Source organism: Dama dama, chromosome X, assembly GCF_033118175.1.
Source record: "Dama dama isolate Ldn47 chromosome X, ASM3311817v1, whole genome shotgun sequence".
Taxonomy (NCBI): domain Eukaryota; kingdom Metazoa; phylum Chordata; class Mammalia; order Artiodactyla; family Cervidae; genus Dama; species Dama dama.
Window position 1 is genome coordinate 11,237,563 of NC_083714.1, and position 23,586 is coordinate 11,261,148.

Genomic DNA, 23,586 nt, shown 5'->3' on the forward strand with positions numbered 1-23,586 from the left:
TACATATTTATGATATGCAAGTATATGGTAATATTACAAATGCTGACAGAAAAACTACTGTTGTCAAACCATTGTTCTGATACTGTCATAGAAATTGATCCTTTCACAATGGGTACTGTCATCAATGTGATACTGTAGGTCAAATTAAAACTTCTGGTAGCCATCAAAGGGTGGAATTTTTCTGTGCTCTTGCATTTCTGGACTTTCTTTTCATCTGAAAGTAATTTAAGAATTACCTTGCTATTAGAATTTCTCTATTTAATGTAGCATGTACATTCAAATTTTTTCTTCCTTAGGAATTTGAAAAATAAAATAAATGAAAATCACCTTTGGATTAAAAATATCTCTTTGTCATTAAGAATTTGGAGTTAAAGATTCTTTCCCTTCCATCTCATTTAGATCATATACCTGTCACAGCCTTGTACTTAAAAAAATTTAATCTATTTTGCTTAACCAGTTTCTGCCAAAAGTGTTTTAAGTCTCTCATTATTATTAGAGTGTCAATTTCTCCTTATAATCCCATTGCTTTTGCTTTATATATTTCAAGACTACGTTGTTAGGGGCATAGATTCATGGTCTATATTCTCTTGGTAGATTCCCTTCTTTCATCAGTGTGAGGTATCTATTTAATACTAAATTGCCTTAAACAGTATTTTGTCTGACATTAATATTGCCTCACCATTTTAACTTTGGTTGGCATACGCCTAGTGTATCTTTTCCCATCACTTTGTTTTCAACCTCTCTGAGTCATTTTCAGTGTGTTTTTTAGAAATAGCGAAGCTGAAAATTTTAAAATATAGTCTTGTTTTTGTTGTCGTTTAGTTGCTAAGTCATGTCCAACTCTTTTGCAACCCCACTGACTATAGTCCACCAGCCTCCTCTGTCCATGGGATTTTCCAGGCAAGAATACTGGAGTGGGTTGCCATTTCCTTCTCCAGGGAATCTTCCCAACCCAGAGATTGAACCTGCATCTCCTGCTTGGCGGGTGGATTTTTTACCACTGAGGCACCTTGGAGGCCCTAAAATATAGTCTAAGAATCTCATCCAAGGTGGAAATGTAAGCTGAGTTCAACATAAAAAGCTGTAGTTTTGTCAGCTTTAAGCTTCTAGTCATGCAGTGTGGATAAGGAGAGAGCTTTGAAGAGAAACAGAAGTTGGCTAGAGGAACTCAACATTGACAGAGACAGATATTCCTACTCATAGCCACCCAGAGGGAGTACAGAGTTGTTTTCCATTTTTTTATTAAAACATTTACATGCAGAGAGAAGCTGAAGTGTGCTACGGTCTTTTTTGTTAAAAAGGATATAGAATACTCATTAACTTCAGGCTTTGTTAGAAGAACATACATTTAAACATGTTAAAGAATTCAAGAGAAACTCATACAAATAAATATTATTAGAATATGTAACTTCCCAAGTATGGGAAAAATGAAGGAATAGAAAATTTCATCAATCCAATTATGCATAAAAAGATAAAAGATAATACAACATAGCAAATAAAATAGATAGAGACACTGAGATTTAATGAGCTGAGTTTAATTTATTTACATTTATATGACTACTGATACAACTTGACACTTATTTAGTCCATCCTATTTTGTCTTATTTATTTGCCACATCATATTATCTTTTATCTTTTTCTGCATAATTGGATTGATGAAATTTTCTGTATTCCTTCATTTTTCCCATACTTTGGAAAAGTTACATATTCTAATTATATTTATTTGTATGAGTTTCTCTTGAATTCTTTATTTTAACACATTCAAATTTATGTTCTTCTAACAAAACCTGAAGTTAATGAGTATTCTATATCATTTTTAACAAAAAAAGATCTTAGCACACTTCAGCTTTTCTCTGCATATCAATGCTTTAATAAAAAAAATGGAAAACAAGGCTGTACTCCTTTTATGTGGCTATGAGTGGGTTACGAGTCTTTGTCAATGTTGAGTTCCTCTAGCCAACTTCTATTCCTCTTCAAAGCTCTCTCCTTATCCACACTGTCTGAGTAGGAGACTAAAGTTGATAAAACTACAGCTTTTTATGTTGAACTCAGCTTACAGTTCTGCCCTGGATGCCTTAATGCAAGCACACATGTTCAAATAAAAAAATAATAGGTGGCAAACGACTCAATTGAGTCCTTTACACACACACACACACACACACACACACACACTCACACACACACACAAAGGACTTCTGAAGAAAAATCACTAGGCATACAGAAAACACCAGAGCTCCCTGAAAAGGCTCCTGGAAATGGGCAGATGATCCTTGTCTAGTAGTCCAATCTAAATGAAGTTTCCTGAATTAACTAAACACCTGGATAGGCAGAAAACAATTCAGTGAGTGTTACTGCCTATCGCAGGACTTCTCTGGTGGCTCAGACAGTAAAGAATCTGCCTGCAATGCAGGAGACCTGGGTTCGATCCCTGGGTTGGGAAGATCCCCTGGAGAAGGGACTGGCAACCCACTCCAGTATTCTTGCCTAGAGAATTCCATGGACAGGAGAAGCCTGGCAGGCTACAGTCAATGGGATTGCAGAGAATCAGACACAACTGAGTGAGTAACACTGCCTATCTGACCATGCTAGTCACTTAAATGCATTAGAATCTCAGTTTCCTCACCTCTAAAATTCTGGCAGCTCCACTAAGCAAGAAACCAAAATGTCTTCTTAAAAATAAGTTTACAAAGGGCCCTCCACATATATTGTCTTGTCTAATGTAAAGTGCTATACAAAAGTTTTCCAAAATATAATGCTGGGGTTCTCCTCACTGTCAGTGAAGGATCAGTCAATCAGGGATATTTATGGAACACTCTCTGAACTGGCCCAGAGAGTGAACATAAATTGCATTTCAAATTACAGTTCAAAAAAATCACTACATGACTATCTCATTTATCAGCATACCAATTATCTTCTCTGTATGCTACCAATCATCATTTATAGATCCTGGGAGTCTTCTGGGTAGTAGGAAATCTGACTGAGGATCAGTAAATAATGGTAGGTCATTTCAGGATACACCATTTTATCTGTTAAGTTTTTGAATCTCTTATATAAAAGGAAAATGACAAAATCACTTATTGAATCTGAAATTCCTCATCTTTGAATTACCTACAACAAACCATTTTGATCTCCATATTATAGCTGAAGAAACTGAGGCTCTAAGATACTAAATTCCTTTCCCAAGGTCAAACAAGTAGCAAGTGAAGGAATTGGACATAATACTTTCACTGTGATATTAGTTTAAGTAACACAGATTAGGAAGATAAAATTGATTCTGAAAAGGCAGATTCAAAGTAAGTTCAAGTCTGGGTACTTATTATAAGCCGTTTCAGCATAAATGTTTACGGGCTTCTGTCTCACAAAGTAAAAAACGATTTGGGGGGTCACTCATGCCATCATTTCCCTACATTACTTTCAAAAATGACTGTCAAGAAGTGACTAGTATGAAAGTTCATCCCTGTAACTGATTTAAAAACTTCCCCACCTTCTTGGAAGAAAATCTTTGGAGACAATATTCTCCCAAAAATGCTTAGTTACTTGATAACCATTAAGTATCATGAATTCACTTCACCTTCTCAAGAACATCATGACTAAATGATCTGGTCTGAAAATTCATGCAATGTGATTAGTCATGTTATAAAACCATTCCTATAAATAGTCACTTCTGATGATACATACAGTTCCTTAACATATCATTAATTATCAAACTAAGGAGAGAGGCAGAGAAGCAAAGGAAAAGTACAAAATCACTGAAGAAACCTCTTGTTCCACAAAGAAAAGCCTTACAGAAATGGAACTAAAGAAGAAAGTGGGAAAATTGAAGCCTCAAAGTACAGCAGGGTCCTTATTTGCACTGACAGTCATTGATGCCAACTCTGGAAGTAGAAACTGAATTACAAATGTTTTATCCTAAATGTTTGAGTCCCCGAAGAGAAATGGATAGGGAGAGGTGAGATCAGTACAGCCACTGTAAAGGAAATAGGAAGGGGTAAAACTTCTAATGGTGATCATTTGTACTTTATGCCAAACTAAAATATAGAGCTACTGAAAATGGTGCATTAGATTTCAATTCATATTAAACATCTTAGGCAATGTAACACACTGATTATCATTCACATTAAGTGCTTTTCTCTTCCTTTGTACTTAAACTTGTCAAGGCCATGCCTGAATCTTATTTTAAGGGCTAGAAGTGAGTGAAAGCCACTCAGTCATGTCCAACTCTTGGCAACCCCATGGACTACAGAGTCCATGGAATTCTCCAGGTCAGAATACTGGAGTGGGTAGCCTTTCCCTTCTCCAGGGGATCTTCCCAACCCAGGAATCAAACCTAGGTCTCCACATTGCAGGCGGATTCTTTACCAGCTGAGTCACAAGGGAAGCCACAAGGGAAGCCCCCTTGAAGGGAAGGACTAGAAAGATTTTTTCAAATCCCCAAGTTAAGACCAAACTTTCCAAATATTACAAGTCTGACACCGCAGAAAACTGTAACTTTCCATAAAACAGGTCTTATTTTCAGCAAATGCCTTCAGCAGTTACAAAATTGGAAAAGACCAGAGATGGGACCAAAGGAGAGGGTGAGCAGAAGAACTCAAGAGAGGGGAAATCTGGGAAGAGCTGAGAAGGATGCAGGAGTGGGGCAGGGTGTGGGGGGGGATGGGGTGGTACTCAAGAGAGGACCAAAGTGGAGGGTGGAGAAACCCAAAGAGAAGGCTGGGCTAAGTGGAAAGGAGGCAGAGGGATCCAAAAGGGCAGAGCTTGGGGGAGGAACTGGCAGAGTATGGGGGCGCAGCAGTGAAAGAACAGGGTTAGGGGAGGGGAGAGGAGAAAGGAAAGTAAATCACTGGAGAAAACTAGCCCAAGAAATGAAAGAGGAATGGTATTCTAATATAAAATACAGCCTCAAAGGCCTACTCACTTTCAGAAGTATCCTCTCACAAAACCTTAGAGGAAAAAAGCAAAAAGAACAAAAAAAACTGGAGACTTCTGAAGTTTAGTATTCATAAAAATCTTATACAAGCATGAAGTAACAGTAGTCATCTAAAGATTTCAAAAAATTTGATTTTACAAGGAAAAACAGATCTGGCTAATACAATTTAATTTGTTTATTTTTAAAATACATTTCTCTTTTCTCAGGGCTTTGATCCACAGAAAACAAGTCATAGAGTATATGTCTCTGAAAAATAAGTGTAATTGTTATGTTTGTAACTTTTTATTGTGGCAAAATATAATGTAAAATTTACCCTTCTAACCATTTTTAAGTGTACAATTCAGTGGCATTAAGCATTAATACAGTCACAACATTGCTCATCCATCACCACTATCTATTTACAGAACTTTTTTATCACCCAAACAAAAACTTTGCACCAACTGAACAATAACTCCCCATTGTCCACTCCCCCAGCCCCTGGTAACCTCTATTTTACTTTCTGTCTCTATGAATTTGCCTATTTTAGGGAACTTTTTAAATGGAATCATACAATATTTGTATAATTTACATGAACATTTGTATACCTGAAACAAACTAAATGTCTAACAACAACAGTGGAATTTTTAAGTGGCATAGTTATATAAGGACTATGTTACAGTAATAAAAATAACTGTTTGTTTTAAGTTAATTTAGATTTTATTACTCCTAAGTGATTTTCTATTTTAAGCTTTATTTCTGGACTGTGCAATAAATTCACTGGGAGAAGCCTATGAAGATTGTACATATTAAATGGCAAGATAGCATTTTTGAATATTTCTGTGTTATGGAAATAACTGTGTGAAAAATAAAAAAACCACTTCACATTTTAGTATTTATGTGAGTTATATATATGTTATATAATTTAAAATTTTTATTTAATTAATTTTTATTGGCATATAGTTGATTAACAATAAAAGGAACAAAGCATTATATAAACAGGGATTAAGATCATGTGAAAAAAATCAATACATTTGGGTAAAATAAGAGAGAAACAGAAATATCAGTTCTCTATAGGTAACAGAATTGAGAGAAATCTTTCATCTTTAATTTCTTCTAATTCTGGTTTAATAAATTATTTAATTAGTGTTTTAGAACAGATTATATATTATAAAAGAATTAGCTAAGCTATATCCCTTTGTCACACCTATAACTCACAGAAATATTTAGTTGTCTTTTTAATATTTTGGATCTCTCAAGTTTCCCTACTTTAAGATCAAACTTGCAGTCAAAGCCTTTGTTTCTGGGATAGGCAAGCTTGGGAAACTTCTTGTTTTCAACAACTGCCTCTACATCTGACCTGCTAACAAGGCAAGATGGATGAGGATATTAAACTTAATCAAGTGAGCTCCATCTCTTGAGATCCCCACTCACTGACAATGTGACCTGGAGAAAGTCTCTGAACTCCTCTAACCTTTGTGTTCCTCAACCACTAAGTTTTTGTATTTACGGAATCCTCTATGGAAGTCAAGGGCTTGAAGATTCACCTCAGATACAGGATGGATCTCCAACCTTCCTAGCTCTCCAACCCTAAAGAAAATAGCCCTTAGCACAGATTCAACCATGTCATGACATGTAGGGCCACCCAAATGGATGGGTTATGGTGGAGAGTTCTGACAAAACGTGGTCCACTGGAGAAGGAAATGGCAAACCACTTCAGGATTCTTGCCTTGAGAACCCCATGAACAGTATGAAAAGGCAAAAAGATAGAACACTGAAAGATGAACTCCCCAGGTCGGTAGGTGCCCAATATGTTACTGGAGATCAGTGGAGAAATAACTCCAGAAAGAATGAAGAGACAGAGTCAAAGCAAAAACAATGCCCAGGTGTGGATGTGACTGGTGACAGAAGTAAAGTCCTATGCTGTAAGGAGCAATATTGCATAGGAACCTGGAATGTTAGGTCCATGAATCAAGGCAAATTGGAAGGGGTCAAACAGGAGTGGCAAGAGTAAACAATGACATTTTAAAAATCAGTGAACTAAAATGGACTGGAATGGGTGAATTTAACAGATGACCACTACATCTACTACTGTGGGCAGGAATCCCTTAGAAGAAATGGAGTAGCCATCATAGTCAATAAAAGAGTCCAAAATGCAATACTTGGATGCAATCTCAAAAATGACAGAATGATCTCTGTTCATTTCCAAGGCAAACCATTCAATATCATAGTATGTATATACATCAAGTCTATGCCCCGATCAGTAATGCTGAAGAAGCTGAAGTTGAACAGTTCAATGAAGACATACAAGACCTTATAGAACTAACACCCAAAAAGGATGTCCTTTTCATAATAGGGGACTGGAATGCAAAAGTAGGAAGTCAAAAGATGCCTGGAGTAACAGGCAAATTTGGCCTTGGAGTACAAAACGAAGCAGGTCAAAGGCTAACAGTTTTGAAAGAGAACGCACTGGTCATAGCCAACACCCTCTTCCAACAACACAAGAGAAGACTACACATGGATGTCACCAGATGGTCAATACCGAAATCAGACTGATTATATTCTTTACAGCCAAAGATGGAAAAGATCTATACAGTCAGCAAAAAAAAAAAGACTAGGAGCTGATTGTGGCTCAGATCATGAACTCCTTATTGCCAAATCCAGACTTAAATTGAAGAAAGTAGGGAAAACCAGTAGGCCATTCAGGTATGACCTAAATCATATCCCTTACAATTATATAATGGAAGTGACAAATAGATTCAAGGGATTGGATCTGATAGACAGAGTGCCTGAAGAACTATGGATGGAGGTTTCTGACACTGTACAAGAGACAGTGATCAAGACCATCCCCAAGATAAAGAAATGCAAAAAGACAAAATGGTTGACTGAGAAGGCCTTACAAATAGCTGAGAAAAGAAAAGACGCAAAAGGCAAAGGAGAAAAGGAAAGATACCCATTTGAATGCAGAGTTACAAATAATAGCAAGGAGAGATAAGAAAGTCTTCCTGAAGTGATCAATGCAAAGAAATAGAGGAAAACAATGGAATGGGAAAGACCAGAGATCACTTCCAGAAAATCATAGACACCAAGGAAACAATTAAGGCAAAGATGGGCACAATAAAGGACAGAAAAGGTTTGAACCTAACAGAAGCAGAAGATAATAAGATGTGGCAAGAATACACAGAAGAACTATACAAAAAAGATCTTCATGACCCAGATAACCACGATGGTATGATCACTCACTTACAGCCAGACATCCTGGAGTGCGAAGTTGAGTGGGTCATAGGAAGCAGCACTACGAACAAAGCTAGTGGAGGTGATGGAATTCCAGTTGAGCTATTTCAAATTCTAAAAGATGATGCTGTGAAAGTGCTGCACTTAATATGCCAGCAAATTTGGAAAACTCAGCAGTGGCCACAGGACTGGAAAAGGTCAGTTTTCATTTCAATCCCAAAGAAAGACAATGCCAAAGAATGTTCAAACTACTGCACAATTGTACTCAGCTCACAGGCTAGTAAAGTAATGCTCAAAATTCTCCAAGCCAGGCTTCGACAGTATGTGAACTGTGAACTTCAAATGTTCAAGCTAGATTTAGAAAAGGCAGAGGAACCAGAGATCAAACTGCCAACATCCACTGGATCATTGAAAAAGCAAGAGAGTTCCAGAAAAACATCTACTTCTGTTTTACTGACTACGCCAAAGCCTTTGACTGTGTGGATCACAACAAACTGTGGAAAATTCTTAAAGAAATGGGATGCACGTGTCTCTTTCAGATCTGGTTTCCTCAGTGTATATGCCCAGAAGTGGGATTGCTGGGTCATATGGCAGTTCTATTTCCAGTTTTTTAAGAAATCTCCACACTGTTTTCCATAGTGGCTGTACTAGTTTGCATTCCCACCAACAGTGTAAGAGGGTTCCCTTTTCTCCACACCCTCTCCAGCATTTATTGCTTGTAGACTTTTGGATAGCAGCCATCCTGACTGGCGTGTAATGGTACCTCATTGTGGTTTTGATTTACATTTCTCTGATAATGAGTGATGTTGAGCATCTTTTCATGTGTTTGTTAGCCATCTGTATGTCTTCTTTGGAGAAATGTCTGTTTAGTTCTTTGGCCCATTTTTTGATTGGGTCATTTCTTTTTCTGGAATTGAGCTGCAGGAGTTGCTTGTATATTTTTGAGATTAATCCTTTGTCTGTTGCTTCATTTGCTATTATTTTCTCCCAATCTGAGGGCTGTCTTTTCACCTTACTTATAGTTTCCTTTGTTATGCAAAAGCTTTTAAGTTTAATTAGGTCCCATTTGTTTATTTTTGCTTTTATTTCCAATATTTTGGGAGGTGGGTCATAGAGGATCTTGCTGTGGTTTATGTCAGAGAGTGTTTTGCCTATGTTCTCCTCTAGGAGTTTTATAGTTTCTGGTCTTACATTTAGATCTTTAATCCATTTTGAGTTTATTTTTGTGTATGGTGTTAGAAAGTTCATCGCAGCACTGTTTATAATAGCCAGGACATGGAAGCAACCTAGATGCCCATCAGCAGATGAATGGATAAGGAAGCTGTGGTACATATACACCATGGAATATTACTCAGCCATTTAAAAGAATTCATTTGAACCAGTTCTAATGAGATGGATGAAACTGGAGCCCATTATACAGAGTGAAGTAAGCCAGAAAGATAAAGAACATTACAGCATACTAACACATATATATGGAATTTAGAAAGATGGTAACGACAACCCTATATGCAAAACAGAAAAAGAGACACAGAAGTACAGAACAGACTTTTGAACTCTGTGGGAGAAGGTGAGGGTGGGATGTTTTGAAAGAACAGCATGTATATTATCTATGGTGAAACAGATCACCAGCCCAGGTGGGATGCATGAGACAAGTGCTCCGGCCTGGTGCACTGGGAAGACCCAGAGGAATCGGGTGGAGAGGGAGGTGGGAGGGGGAATCGGGATGGGGAATACGTGTAAATGTATGGCTGATTCATATCAATGTATGACAAAACCCACTGAAAAAAAATAAATAAATAAAGGAAAAAAAATAAAATAAAAATAAAAGAAATGGGAATACCAGACCACCTGACCTACCTCCTGAGAAATCTGTATGCAGGTCAAGAAGTAACAGTTAGAACTGGACAAGGAACAACAGACTGGTTCCAAATTGGGAAAGGAGTACATCAAGGCTGTATATTGTCACCCTGCTTATTTAACTTCTATGCAGTTTACATCATGAGAAATGCTGGGCTGGATGAAGCACAAGCTGGAATCAAGATTGTTGGGAGAAATATCAATAACCTCAGATTTGCAGATGACACCACCCTTATGGCAGAAAGTAAAGAAGAACTAAAGAGCCTCTTGATGAAAGCAAAAGGGGAGAGTGAAAAAGTTGGCTTAAAACTCAACATTCAGAAAACTAAGATCATGGCATCTGGTCCCATGACTTCATGGCAAATAGATAGGGAATGTGGAAACAGAGACAGAGTTTACTTTTGGGGGGCTCCAAAATCACTGCAGATGGTGACTGCAGCCATGAAACTAAAAGGCGCTTACTCCTTGGAAGAAAAGCTATGACCAACCTAGACAGCATATTAAAAAGCAGAGACATAACTTTGCCAACAAAGTTCTGTCTAGTCAAAGCTATGGTTTTTCCAGTAGTCATGTATGGATGTGAGAGTTGGATGGTGAAGAAAGCTGAGTGCCAAAGAATTGATGCTTTTCAACTGTGGTGCTGGAGAAAACTCTTGAGAGTCCCTTGGACTGCAAGGAGATCCACCAGTCCATCCTAAAGGAAATCAGTCCTGAATATTCATTGGAAGGACTGATACTGAAGCTGAAACTCCAATACTTTGGCCACTTGATGTGAAGAACTGACTCATTTGAAAAGACCCTGATGCTGGGAAAGATTGAGGGCTGGAGGAAAAGGGGACGACAGAGGATGAGATAGATGCATGGCATCACTGACTGGATCGACATGAATTTGAATATTTTCCAAGTTCAGGGAGTTGCTGATGGGCAGGGAAGCCTAGCATGCTGCAGTCCATGGAGTAGCAAAGAGTCAGACACAACTAAGCGACTGAACTGAACTGATGGATTCAACCTTGCAGGGGCACAATGAAGAGACAGTTATAGCCCTAAATATAAATAGCATTTGTTTCCCAAGAAGAAAACTATTATTTATTAAATATTTGTGCATCTGGTACCTTGCCTAGAACTTTATATTTGCTATATGAACCACCTTTGGGGGGGGAGCCCACCACAGAGGGACAGAACCAGTTCCTGTAGTAAGTTAGGGAAACCTGCATTTGTAACAAACATGCTAAGTGATTCCTAAACACACACAAGTTTGAAAACCAAGGATCTAAGACCAGAGTTTTCAAACTGTGAATGGCAATTCATTAGTGGGTAGCGGTCCACATTTAAATATACATATTATATATATAATATATATACATATATATACATTATATATATATATACACACACAGACATGTAAAATTGGAAGTTTCAGAGAATCATCCAGAATTCCACAACACGGGTCTCTTAACACCGGGCAGAAAGGGGGCGTGGGGAGAGCGTGTGAAACAGCAGCAAAATCTCCTCAGCCCCCGCGCCACCGAGCCTACCCTTCAGTCCCCCTGCTCCAGGTCGGCGGGAGAACAAGAAAGATAAAAGCAATCAAGAAAGAAGAGACAGCATATCTTACATAACTTAAGCTCCACAAGTATCTGCGAGAAGTAATATTTAATACACTTCAACTCTGATCACCTACAGTAATAAAGGGAATTACGGTATAGGTAATTTGGCCAAAAAGCCAAAAGTTTAGCCAAAACTTAAATGTTCTACATTCGCTTTTTGTTTACTGTGGTAATAACAAGTAGAATAGACATATTACTCAAGCTTTACTATTCCCTTCACCAGAGAGCAGAAAGAAGGAAAACAATTTAGTTAATTTATAACTGAATTCCAAGCCCTGGAAAACCAACAGTAACCATCCATTAAAGCCGCCCTATCTCTCCTCACTTACAACACACAAATACTGTATGAAGTGACCCACTAGTGAACACAGCCGATCGGTTCTGAACACTCCAAATATTTATTAAGCCAAACAAACCACAGGATTCTGGAGAAACGAGGGTCACAACGGACCCTGTAGAGGAAGGGCAAACACTCCGATAGTAAAGCAGTGACAAACCCGCGGAGCGCCTGCGTTTCTCCACTCCAAGGCGGGAAACGCGGGGTACCGAGTCCGGCGACTTTCCCGGGAGTGGGACCAACACGTAGCTCCTGCCCTCTAGTAGCCACACAGCAGCAGAAGAAGCGCTCCCCATTGGGGCTCCGGATCCCGAAGGCTTGCACACCACAGGAGGGGCGGGGGGAACGCGATCCCACCCTACACACCCATACACACAAACACACAAACGGTAAGTCGGGATGTTACCACAACACGCGTCTCTAACACCGGGCAGAAGGGGGGCGTGGAGAGCTCGAGTGAAGCCGCAGCAAAATCTCCTCAACTCCCGGGCCACCGAGCCCACCCTTCCCACCCTGCTCCAGATCGGCGGGAGAACAAGCAGTCCGACCTAGAATTCACGCTTAACGAGGGAACTGGCTGATGCCCGGAACAAACGAAACCCCGCAAACTTACCCTGGTGGCACTTCGAAGTAAATCGTGAGGCGGCCGAGACTACGAGAGAGGCGGGGTCGGGGCCTTCTGGGGCCGGAAAAAACCGGTCTCCACAGTGGCCGCGTCCCCTCTGGAGCGAAGCTCACTGAGACCGACGCTTAAAGGGGTCGACCTAGTTAATTAGAAAGGGCGGTCACGGACCCCAACTGGCACAGGCTCCGATTGGTTGATTCCCGTGACGGTTCAAAGAAGACTCCTCTATGATTGGCCAGCAAAGTCAAGCGGGAACCCGGAGGTGGGGGTTGGGGGAGTTGGGAAACAAAGTTGTTACCCAGGCAACAGAGCGACGCAGAGCTCTCCGCTTTATTTTCGGAGCCAAGAGAGGCATCCCAAAAGTGACACAGGTGAGGAAACCTGACCCTTAGGAGGGGAAAAGAAGAGGTCCTCAGATACCTTAGCTATCTGAGAAACTAGGGAGGACTCTAAATACTAACGGCTCTGAGAGATACCCCGCAAACGCCACAAGTTGCAGATAGAATAGTCTTGTTCTAAATCCCGCAGCCTTTGGTGCTAGAAGCAGGATTCAGCTTTAACAAAACTCAGTCTATTAGAATGTGAGTGAGATGAGCCAGTTTTACTAGACAAGGGATGGTTGCTTCTCGAATGTCAGAAGGCCAAAGTGAGTCTGTGACGCCTTACCCACGTCTTTAGACACTCACACGCACTTAATCTGAGAGTATCGCTAATCTGAGAGTGAAAACTTTTTCGTTGTAGGTAGATCTGGGTGCTCCAAGTTGGAGCAGCCAGTGTACTTTTTGTTTTACACGTATAGGCATGATTTATCTTGGACCAGCATGCTTGGTTGCGATATATTTTTAGGGGGTATTTCGCTGGTCAGACTGTCCCTTGCTACGTGGACAATGCCCTGTGTGAGGGAATGTGAATGCTGTGGCCTGAGAGCTCTGAGGGATGTTGGTCAGATCAGTTGAGTGAAAAGCGGTCAGACGACACTTGGGGGTCTGGAGCGTGGTGTGTAAAAGACTACTTGTACCTACCAAACCTGCTACTGACCAAGGGCTGATTGAGATAGTATTATATTGTTGTTGAACTGTTCGCATCAAAAGGTAACAGACTGTGACAGAAAATAAAATCTGAGTGAAGGTAGAGAATAGAGTTTGAGCTGAGAGTTAAGGGTCATTTCTCCTAAGAGCTTTGATTCAGAACAGAGACTATTTCCTGAAGAAATGAATAAAACAGACCTGTTGACTTTGGGAGAAAATTTAAAAGTACTAAAGGACAATGAGCCATCTCAACTTTTCAGATAAAGGTGGAGTATGGGAATGGGACAGAAACAACAACAAAAATTATTGGCAAGTGTTTTAAGTTTGGCTAAAATAAAAAATAATGGATATAGGAAATACTAAATCAAGCGGCTCATTTCTTGACCTTTACATTTATGAAATATCCCAGGTACTTTAAAAAATCATCTTTCATTAAATATTTTAAAATTGTAATTAAAACTCTGTTAAGTCCCCATAGTTACTTATGACTTAGTACACTTGATGGCAGTGAAAGTTAGAGACCTAAAATAGGAAAATTATTCTTGGTATTTTAAAAACAAAGTCAAAATGAATTAGTTTTAATAGTTAGGGAAGGACTTCTCTGGTGGTGCAGTGGTTAAAATTCCATGCTCTCACGGAAGGGGTCACCAGTTCCATCACTGGATGGGAAGTTCCTAAAGCATGCACATGCATGGTGCAGCTAAAAAAGAAGGAAAACGAAAATAGGGAAGCATTGATGTGTATAGTTGTCAAAAATGTAAGGAAAAAAAAACCCAGTTAACCAGTACATTATAATTTAACTCAGACATAGGCAGCGATGATGTTTACGTTTGTGTTTTTGGAAGAATTTTAATACAGGAATTGTTAAATAAGGCACTATGTAAATAAAGTTGCAGAAGATATGCCAATTTTAAGAGAGTAAATGAATTTTTAATACTTTCAAATCATTCAGCTGTAAACAGTCAGTACTCTACATGGGGATATGTGTTTACCTATTAAACAAGTTCCCAAATGATAATATTTGGTAAGCCTTTATTATTCTAATTTTATTTGCTATATAAACTTGAATCAATAAGACATCATTTCTTTTTGAATAGTGCATAATTCAGAGTTTTCACCCATTTAACCTAGACTTTCCTCCAGTTAGTTCAAGTCAGAGAGCCGTTCCTATTGACACTGTAAAAATAAAAGGAAATAAAAGGTAAAAATAAAAAGGAAGCATGATCCCAGTCCTCTTAACTACAGTCTGACTTAATCTCATGTTATTGATTTTATTGTTTCAGTACTATCAGTCTGGAGTAATCCTAATTGATCTTGTTTAGTCCCTAAATGGCTCCAATATTTTGGTTAAAGAGATGATCCTGAAGCATTTGCCCCTTTAGTACCAAGAGAGATCCCCCCCCCATTACCTGTGAAGGCCCTAAGGTTTCAAGTTGATGTGGGAAAAATGAAAGGTACTGTCTAGAAAACTCTGCCACTGGAACTGGCCAGCAAAAGAGAGTGAGAGAAAACAAAAGGGGCGGGGGGTGAGTCTAGAAAATTTATTTTCTATATAACCAAACCTCAAAGAAAACATTTAGCAATATATATTTAAAATGAAATTCCTACTTAAACTGGCCTTAAATTTATTCCTGGCCTGTTTAAGTGGCAATGTCAGAAAAATCACTGTACTCTCAGTACTGTAAGGAAAAGGAAGAATACATTCCAAAGTACAAAGGCATGAGATTATAGGGTATGTTTAATTAGAAGTTCAGTTTCTAACAGAATGCAGATTACATGTAGGAGAATAATAGGAGGGAAGGGCAGAAAATTAGGCTGGGGTTATATCCTGAAGGTCCTTGATTGCCAGGCTCAAAATGAACTTTATATCAAATTTACAAATAAAAGATAGTCCTACAAATAAATAACAGTGCATAACTCATAAAAAGGCATATTGCTCTAATTTTTCCAATGTGATCTATTTGTGTCAAATGAATTACAGTAGGTTTTTAGTAGTTTTAATGAATTATTCTGATTTGTTAGACTTCTAAAAAAGCTAGTAGAATCTTCACTTTCATTGAACTTAGAATATAGTTTTCTAACAATTCAAATTCTTGTTTTTCTCTTTAGACACTTTGAGTTCTTTGATTAATATTGCTGATTCTTTTGTTTGTTGGAATACAATATCGAGAAGCTTGTCATGGTTTATTATTTTGTGCTTATAGGTGATTATTATAGTTGCTATGGTAAAAATTATTTTTGTTGGCATATCAACTTTTTATGATATTTCCACTTCAATCTATCTAAGTATGAATCTATGCCATTCTATGACAGCATAATTTGGAATTTAAGAAGTCTGATTCCTAATATACTTCAGATATAAAAAGCATTATTATAAATTATTGTAATTTGTATTACATCCCAAGGAGTGGTATTCCCTTCAAAGCAGTCACTTTGGGAGACTATCCACTTATTATAATGCTGTTGTTATTGCTCAAATTACTTTTGAAACTACTCTTAGAATCGCCTTAAGGCTTGTAGCTTATTCTTTTGAATATCCTCAAAGTATCAGATCTTCATAGTTTGAAAGTAGATGTGATATCTAGATATAGCTAGAAATCACTTGGAGACAAATCTGATGTGTAATCAAACTGAGTGATACCATAATGACACCTGTTTTTTTGGTGATACATATGAAGGCAATTCCAAAATATTTTGAGCATTGATAGCATAATTTCCATCAATGTATAACCTTCCAAGATGACTAGGAAATCAACTTTTGTGTGAATTTAATCATGCTTTGTTCAGTATTCACCAACTGCTGACTACATGCTGGCTCTAGTTACTGAAGACACGCAACTTCCAGGTGTACCTTCCCATTGCCCACACTGCTTTGTCTCTCACCAAATGAGAACAAGGCCAGATGTGCATTTAGAATTAATCTGCTTTTCCTAAATACAGTATCCAGTGCATCTAATGAACCACAGCTTTCCTTCATAACCTGTCCTGGCACATTAGAAAGCCTCTGATGGAGTGTCTGGTTCCTCTTCTCTTTTCTAGCTGTGATGTTGAACCCTACCATATTCTGAACCTTTCTCTGGCTGCCAACTCCCACCTCAAGAACCCCACTCTGCCTCCTGTACTCCCACCTGTGGACCAGGGTCCTGCTTTACCTAAATAGACCTCGCTGTAACCATGGCTATTCAACCTTTCTGCTGAAACACTGTTCATGTCCTGAAACTCTCGCTACCATGTCACTGCCAAGCTGATGAGCATGCATGAATAGCAGTTCTGATTGCTATCTCAGATGCTGTATTTGGGACTTCTGAATGCCCTTCTTCTGGGTTAGCTCTACTGGTTCCAGTTTCTTCCTCTCTCACCAGCCCACTGTTGATCTCTAACAATCTTCATCATTGTGTACCTGTGTTGCTGGCACTATGTACCAAATAATAATATTTTTAGAAAGCTTTTCATATTTTAGCAAACTCTTTCACCCACATTGCATAATATAGCCATCACAACAATACTGTGAGGTAGATAATGCTGGAATAATAAAGCAATTTCTGCTATATTTGTTTTTTAAAAGTCTCATTGTACAATCTCAACTCAAAATACCACTCATATCATTGCATCTGATATCTGGACCCATTTTTTCTCTTTCATTATCTAAGGTAGAAAATGTTTCAGTAAACTTTTTGCTTTTAATGTTAAGTAAATATTTAATGAACACATAATCAGCTAGGACTTTAAAAATATAAACAGGAGCTTCTTCATTTAATTTAATGTGTCAATTATTCATTCCCATAGAAGACTACCAGACCATACTGTGAGAGAAGATTGTTTTATTGCCTCTTATTTCACCTTTTCCAGTTTAATGAGTTTTCAGTGTAATGAGTTTTATCATTAAGTTATTTGACATCATTATTAGAAATGATATTCATACCCAGCAAAATTAAATTTTTTAAGAACCAATAATAGCTAACATGTGTTGAGTACTTGCTATGTGCCAGGCACTTTTCCCAGCTCTTTTATGTGTATTAAGCTACATAATGCTTGCAACAACCCTATGAAGTAGCATTATTATCATCCCCATTTTATAGATAAGGAAAATGAGGTATAGAGAGATTAAATGATGTGTCCAGGGTCGCAGAATAGGAAGTAAATGATAGATACATACCTAGGCAGCATGACTCCAGAGCCCTTACTCTTAACCACTGTGATATACTTGCCTCTATGCTAGATGTACAGAGTTATTTAACATTTGTTTCATACCCTTGACATCTCCAATAAACATTCAGATCAGTTTTCCTGTAAAAAAAGAAAGTCATAATAATGGTAAAACATAAGAGTAAAACAATAGATTTGTAAACTGCCATTACATGCAGATTGATTTTGACAGGAGATTGTACCAGCAGTCTTTTGAGAATCCTTTTATATTACTTTTCTATGCACAATGGAAACATTTTAATGGGTCATTTAATATAAGCACTAAAGAAATTTTTTCTATGAATTAATTTTATAGAATAATGTTTGAAAAATATCAGAAGTGTAGAAAAGATTCCTATTATATTTATGCCCAAATCACTAATAATAAGCCTAATTCTACAGTCTTTATTCAGGTTTTTCATTAGAGTCTGACACTTTCAAGATTTTTAAAAATCCTGAACTCCTACTCTAAATACAATGGTAGAGAGTATTTTAAAGACTGATGTCTGGTTGGTAGGAGTACAGGTATTTGTGATTTTCTTATTTCTACTTTTAATGTATTATTTCCTAAAAGTTCCACAATAGACATATACAGTATCACTATTATAATCAAGAGAAAACAATTTGTTTTCATGAACTTTCACTAAAGTTAATGAACCAACTCACTAGAGGCCTCAAACAGCTGCATAATGCGAGACATCATCAAGGGTTGATTAAAATTTTAAATAACAGAAAGTACGGGGCTGCCTGAGGCAAAAGTGTGAAATGAATAACTTTCCTTGAGACATTCACCCCAGCAAACATCCTTTTCAGTTCACTAAATTGAATATACAGCTTAGACAGCATAAAAGAGACAAGGTAAAAAGGTGGTCTATATAAGTACATTTCTAAATAATGATGTACATTCTACATGACACTGAGATACCCTTTCTCTAGAGGTAGAGTTTAAGAACGTGCATTTTTAGTTAACTCCCCAGTGATTCTTAAGCACACTAAAACCTGAGAACCACTACGTAGGTGCTCAAGAAATGCTTGTTAGATTAAGCATGAAGTTTTAATAAAGCAAGCTGAATACTTTTGTCTACTTGCTGCCCTGTGAGTCTGTGAGTCTCTGTGAATCAGCACAATATATATATATTTGAAGGAGTTTACAAGGATTTTCAAGGTGGAATAAGAGATCATGGAGCGACCCAGGGAAAGAAGGGAGATAGGACAATTTAGAAAAATCTTCATGTCTTAAATAAAATAGAAAACTAAAATACGTCTTTCTGATTATCTTCTTCCTCAGAATATGGAATCTGAAAATGCAGAAAGTGAAAATATGGAAACAGAAAATATGGAATTTGAAAATATGGAAATTGAAACAATTTCTTCGGTTTCGGCATTACAGGCTCTCTCTAAGCTACTTTATCCTGAAGAGGATGACTTTGAATCCGGACAGGTGGTCGTATACTTACAGATGAATTAGTTCTGATCACACTAACTCGTGAAACTGTCTTTGAACAACTTGTTCCAACCTTGCTGTGGGAGCAGGGCTGTGTCATCTAATACATTCACAGGAGGTTGCAGGGCTCATTATGCATGAGAGTATAACCTCTAGTACATTTCTAGCAAACATAATTATATTTTTTCTAAACTACCTGAACACTGAATAGGAAAATAGTTCTGTAACTATGGTAGCAATAGCCACATTTCAAAATGTTTGTCATTTATATTTATGGCCAGAGAATGCTTGACAACCAATGCAAAGAGTGGTAGCTAGGATTTTTAAGCCTAGACAATATTGCTATAAAACAAATAATTTTAATTAGGCAGTATTAATTAAGCCTCCAAAACCCTTAATTTTTTTTATTTGTCTACACATGAAAGCAGAACAGAAAACATTTTGAGCCAAATAATGGGACAAACTAGCTTCAGCCTATTAAAATTGGCTTCTGGCTGCATGCTCAGATAGAGCTGCAGAATCTAGTTAGCCAAATAGCATTTGGGGTCAGGAAAGGGAACCTCGGGGAGTCTTACAGCAGCAAGATGGGCTTCATTTTGGGTAGGAGAGTTGCATGAATTGACCTTTGACTTTTTCACACTCACTGCCAGTATGCTTAGAATACTCAAAATACTTCCGTGTAACCCCTTGCTCTCCATTCTCCATCTCCGTGGACATTAGCAAACTTTGACTATCAGATTGCCAGTGTGAAGGCACACAAAATTTGAAGGCAGAAATCTCCTAGTATAGCAGAATATATCAATTTGCTTTAAATTATTTTAATGTTCTTTGTTATCATGGTCAGTTTACCATGAATAAACCATCTCCCATGAACATACATATCAATTTTCTCCTCCCTAAATTCTTTTTTCCCATAGTGTGGAAAAACAAGTAGTATAATCTAAATAGGCAGCCAGTTCAGTGGTTCAAGTTGACACTGGATTGAGCTTCTACCCTCCAGGAAGAAGTTAGGTGGAACAGGGCAAGTAAGACTTGCAGATGGAAATAAAATTTGTAGACGAGGGGAACTAAATTGGCTTGGAGCCAGAATTAGTAACCAAGAAGTTTTAGTCAGGGAAAATTCTTAGTAGAGGCCAAAGAAAGAAAAATCATCTCATTAGTAACAGCATTGAAGATAGACAACAAATAAGACCCAGAAGAAAAAGTTAAGAGCAATATACCAATACGGTGGGAAGGCAAACTCATTTTTGCTACCTTAGCTGAAATAGAGTGTTACATCCTGGGAAAGGTAAGGTTATGCCATATAGAAAAAGTATAGTCAGTGCTTGAGAAATAGTGATCTTGAATAAAGTGAGATGGAAATTGTAACTGGAACAGATTCAGAGATAAGAATTTATTCTGGTTACAAAGCCTGTTTCCTTTGGCATTTATGCATGGTGATGTTTATTTGTAACTAGAGGCATTTTCAGGGGAAAGATGAGTGCCTATGAGAATAAAGAGACTAGAATCATTTTACCAAATTATAAAATTTATAGAGGAAAATTACTATAATAATGTACAATTCTGTATATCTGGGTTATAAGCAATATTTTAGATAATTGGTCATTCAGACGCCACAGTACAGATATTATTAGAGGATATAGAGTTGGAGTATCAGAACAGTGGGAGAATAATTAATGTTTCTAATGAACTATTAAATTTTCCAGGAGAGAAATGGCTCTTCATTTTTTAACATGCATTAATCTTGGGAACTGCAGAATGATTACAAGAGTGATGTGTTTTTGAAAATACACTTACTGTAAACAGCATTTAGAACTGTTGCATACACATTGGTTTATTTACACTATCCTCACCATTAATTGTTAAGAATATAGGAGATTGAGAAAGAATATGTCTGTTATCTTTTAAACTCACAAGGGATTTTAAGACCTTGGGAAATAAGGTTCACCACTTTGTACAGGGATGTTCTAACTCTCTTACATATTGCAGGGTGGCATGAATTACAATGATAAATTGCTCAGATAATTGGATGTAGATTCATGGTAGAGGCTGAAATGATAATCTTATAGAAACAATTGCCAGATGGTTTTACTGTTTTTTATTATCCTGATCCATCTTTTCACGTGAAAATTTTATTTTTAATTATTTATTTTTATTATGTTAATCAACTGAAACTCCCCCTCTGTTCTGATATACTGATCCAATCATCAGTGTTCATAGAGGGCATACCAATTTTTGTCAGGAATGTTCAAGTGTTTATTTCTATGGATTTTTATTTGCTATGGAAGGAAGCACTCAACAAAACAAGAGACCCTCATGTTCCAAAAAATCCTTTACCCTGATCGACTGTTAGTATTATTAGTATTCTGGTGATTAATAACTTAAGAAAAGCACTGCAATTTTATATTACTTCAGTGATTTAAAAGAAAAAAATGTACAGAATATTATCTTGGGAGTTGCACATTAAAATGCCTGTAACACCTTAAGGGTTTCCCTGGTGGCTTAATAGTAAAGAATCTGCTTGCAACGCAGGAGACACAAGAGATGTGGGTTCAATCCCTGGGTCAGGAAGATCCCCTGGAGGAGGAAATGGCAACCTACTCCAGTATTCTTGCCTGGAGAATCCCATGGACAGAGCCTGGTGCGCTACAGTCCATGGGGTCACAAAAGAATCAGACACAATTTAGCAACTAAACAACACCACCTTAACCACAGACATAGCACTTTTCAAGCAACTTTCTGGAAAGGAATAGTTACTGCCTGAGAAACTGTTGAAATGTTATAAATTAATTTATAACTAATAACCTACAGCTGTTGGAATAATTTAGCATAATAAAGACAGGTGAGATTTTCCACCAGCTTTCAAGGACAAACCCTATTTCTCTTGCCCAAACAGGACATTTTAATTTTTGTACTTGTCTGAAATCTTGGGAGATAAGAGCAGGATCCTGGAAAGGGAGAGTTAGAGGCGCTGGTTGGCCAGGGCCAAGTGATAAGATGTTTTCACTGCCAGCAATGGAGTGAATTGGAGCTAGAGAATCTGACATCAGATTAGTAAAAAATTGGGATTTTCTTGAAATACTGAAGAACTCCTGACAGGGACCAATGAAGTGGTTGCCAGTATATTGAAGGTGTAATGTGTGTTATGGCAAATAGATGGAATCAGTGAGAGACGTTACGTTTTGGGGCTCCAAATCACTGCAGATGGTGACTGAAGCCATGAAATTAAAAGACGATTGTTTCTTGGAAGAAAAGCTATGACCAACCTAGACAGCATATTAAAAAGCAGAGACATTACTTTGCCAACAAAGATCCATCTAGTCAAAGCTATGGTTTTTCCAGTAGTCATGTTTGGATTTGAGAGCTGGACTATAAGGAAAGCTGAGAGCTGAAGAATTGATGCTTTTGAACTGTGGTGTTGAAGAAGACTTTTGAGAGTCCCTTGGACTGCAAGGAGATTCAACCAGTCCATCCTAAAGGAAATCAGTCCTGAATATTCATTGGAAGGACTGATGCTGTAGCTGAAACTCCAATACTTTGGCTACTTGATGTGAAGAACTGACTCTTGGAAAAGACCCTGATGCTGGGAAGGATTGAAGGCGGGAGGAGAAGGGGATGACAGAGGATGAGATGGTTGTATGGCATCACCAACTGGATGGACATGAGTTTGAATAAGCTCTGGGAGTTGGTGACGGACAGGGAAGCCTGGCGTGCTGCAGTCCATGGGGTCGCAAAGATTCAGACACGACTGAGCGACTGAACTGAACTGAATGTGTGTTATACTTAGTTGAAAAAAGAAAACTATTCTTCTGGTGAGCCAGAGGCAGTCCTGTAAGCTGTGTGTTGAGGGGTATGTATGCTTGTGCAGAAGATGGCAAAGTAAATCTGAATTTGCATGAAGACTGAAATGGTTCATCATGTGTTTGACACTGTTACTTTGGGGTTGCTGTTTAAATTCACTCATTTAGTGTCATGAGGTGGTGAGACGAAGTATTTCATACCCACAGTGGAAAGAAGTAAAAGCTATTAAGACTTTTAAATGAGTTGTTTGATGTCTAAATAGTTCGACTCTATTTAGTTGTTTGTTTTCATTTCTATAAAACTTACCCACCCTTCTGTTCCCCATCTAACTACGACCAGACAACTGCCAAAATCCAAAATCCATGTTCTTATACTAACGCTTGGTTATAATCTTCAAAGAGATGAATGTGGCTCATTCCCCTATCCCCAGAAATACATGATTCACTGGGCTGGAACTGGGGATTTAGTCTGATCAAAGATCAATTCTGCCTTAGGGTCTGTTAAACCAAATGCTTTTTGAAAGGACAAGGAAAACACATTCAAAATAATACTTGATATCTGTCTC

The 23,586-nt window shown here is 37.9% G+C and overlaps 2 protein-coding genes across 3 annotated transcripts in view; one reads left to right on the top strand and one right to left on the bottom strand.

Annotated features, from left to right (window-relative positions):
* NUP62CL (nucleoporin 62 C-terminal like) overlaps positions 1-12,717 on the bottom strand; it is an 86,901-nt gene extending 74,184 nt beyond the window's left edge. For both annotated transcript variants that reach the window (XM_061135988.1, XM_061135987.1), the window contains exon 1: positions 12,552-12,717. The gene's annotated coding sequence lies outside the window, so the exon portion shown is untranslated. The remainder of the gene's footprint in view (positions 1-12,551) is intronic.
* A 131-nt stretch (positions 12,718-12,848) lies between these two features.
* Positions 12,849-23,586, top strand: part of DNAAF6 (dynein axonemal assembly factor 6) — a 44,727-nt gene continuing 33,989 nt past the window's right edge. Inside the window, exons 1-2 of the mRNA XM_061136402.1 lie at positions 12,849-12,934; positions 19,065-19,217. Of these exons, the coding sequence (XP_060992385.1) occupies positions 19,068-19,217 (150 nt within the window). The 5' untranslated portion in view covers positions 12,849-12,934; positions 19,065-19,067. The remainder of the gene's footprint in view (positions 12,935-19,064; positions 19,218-23,586) is intronic.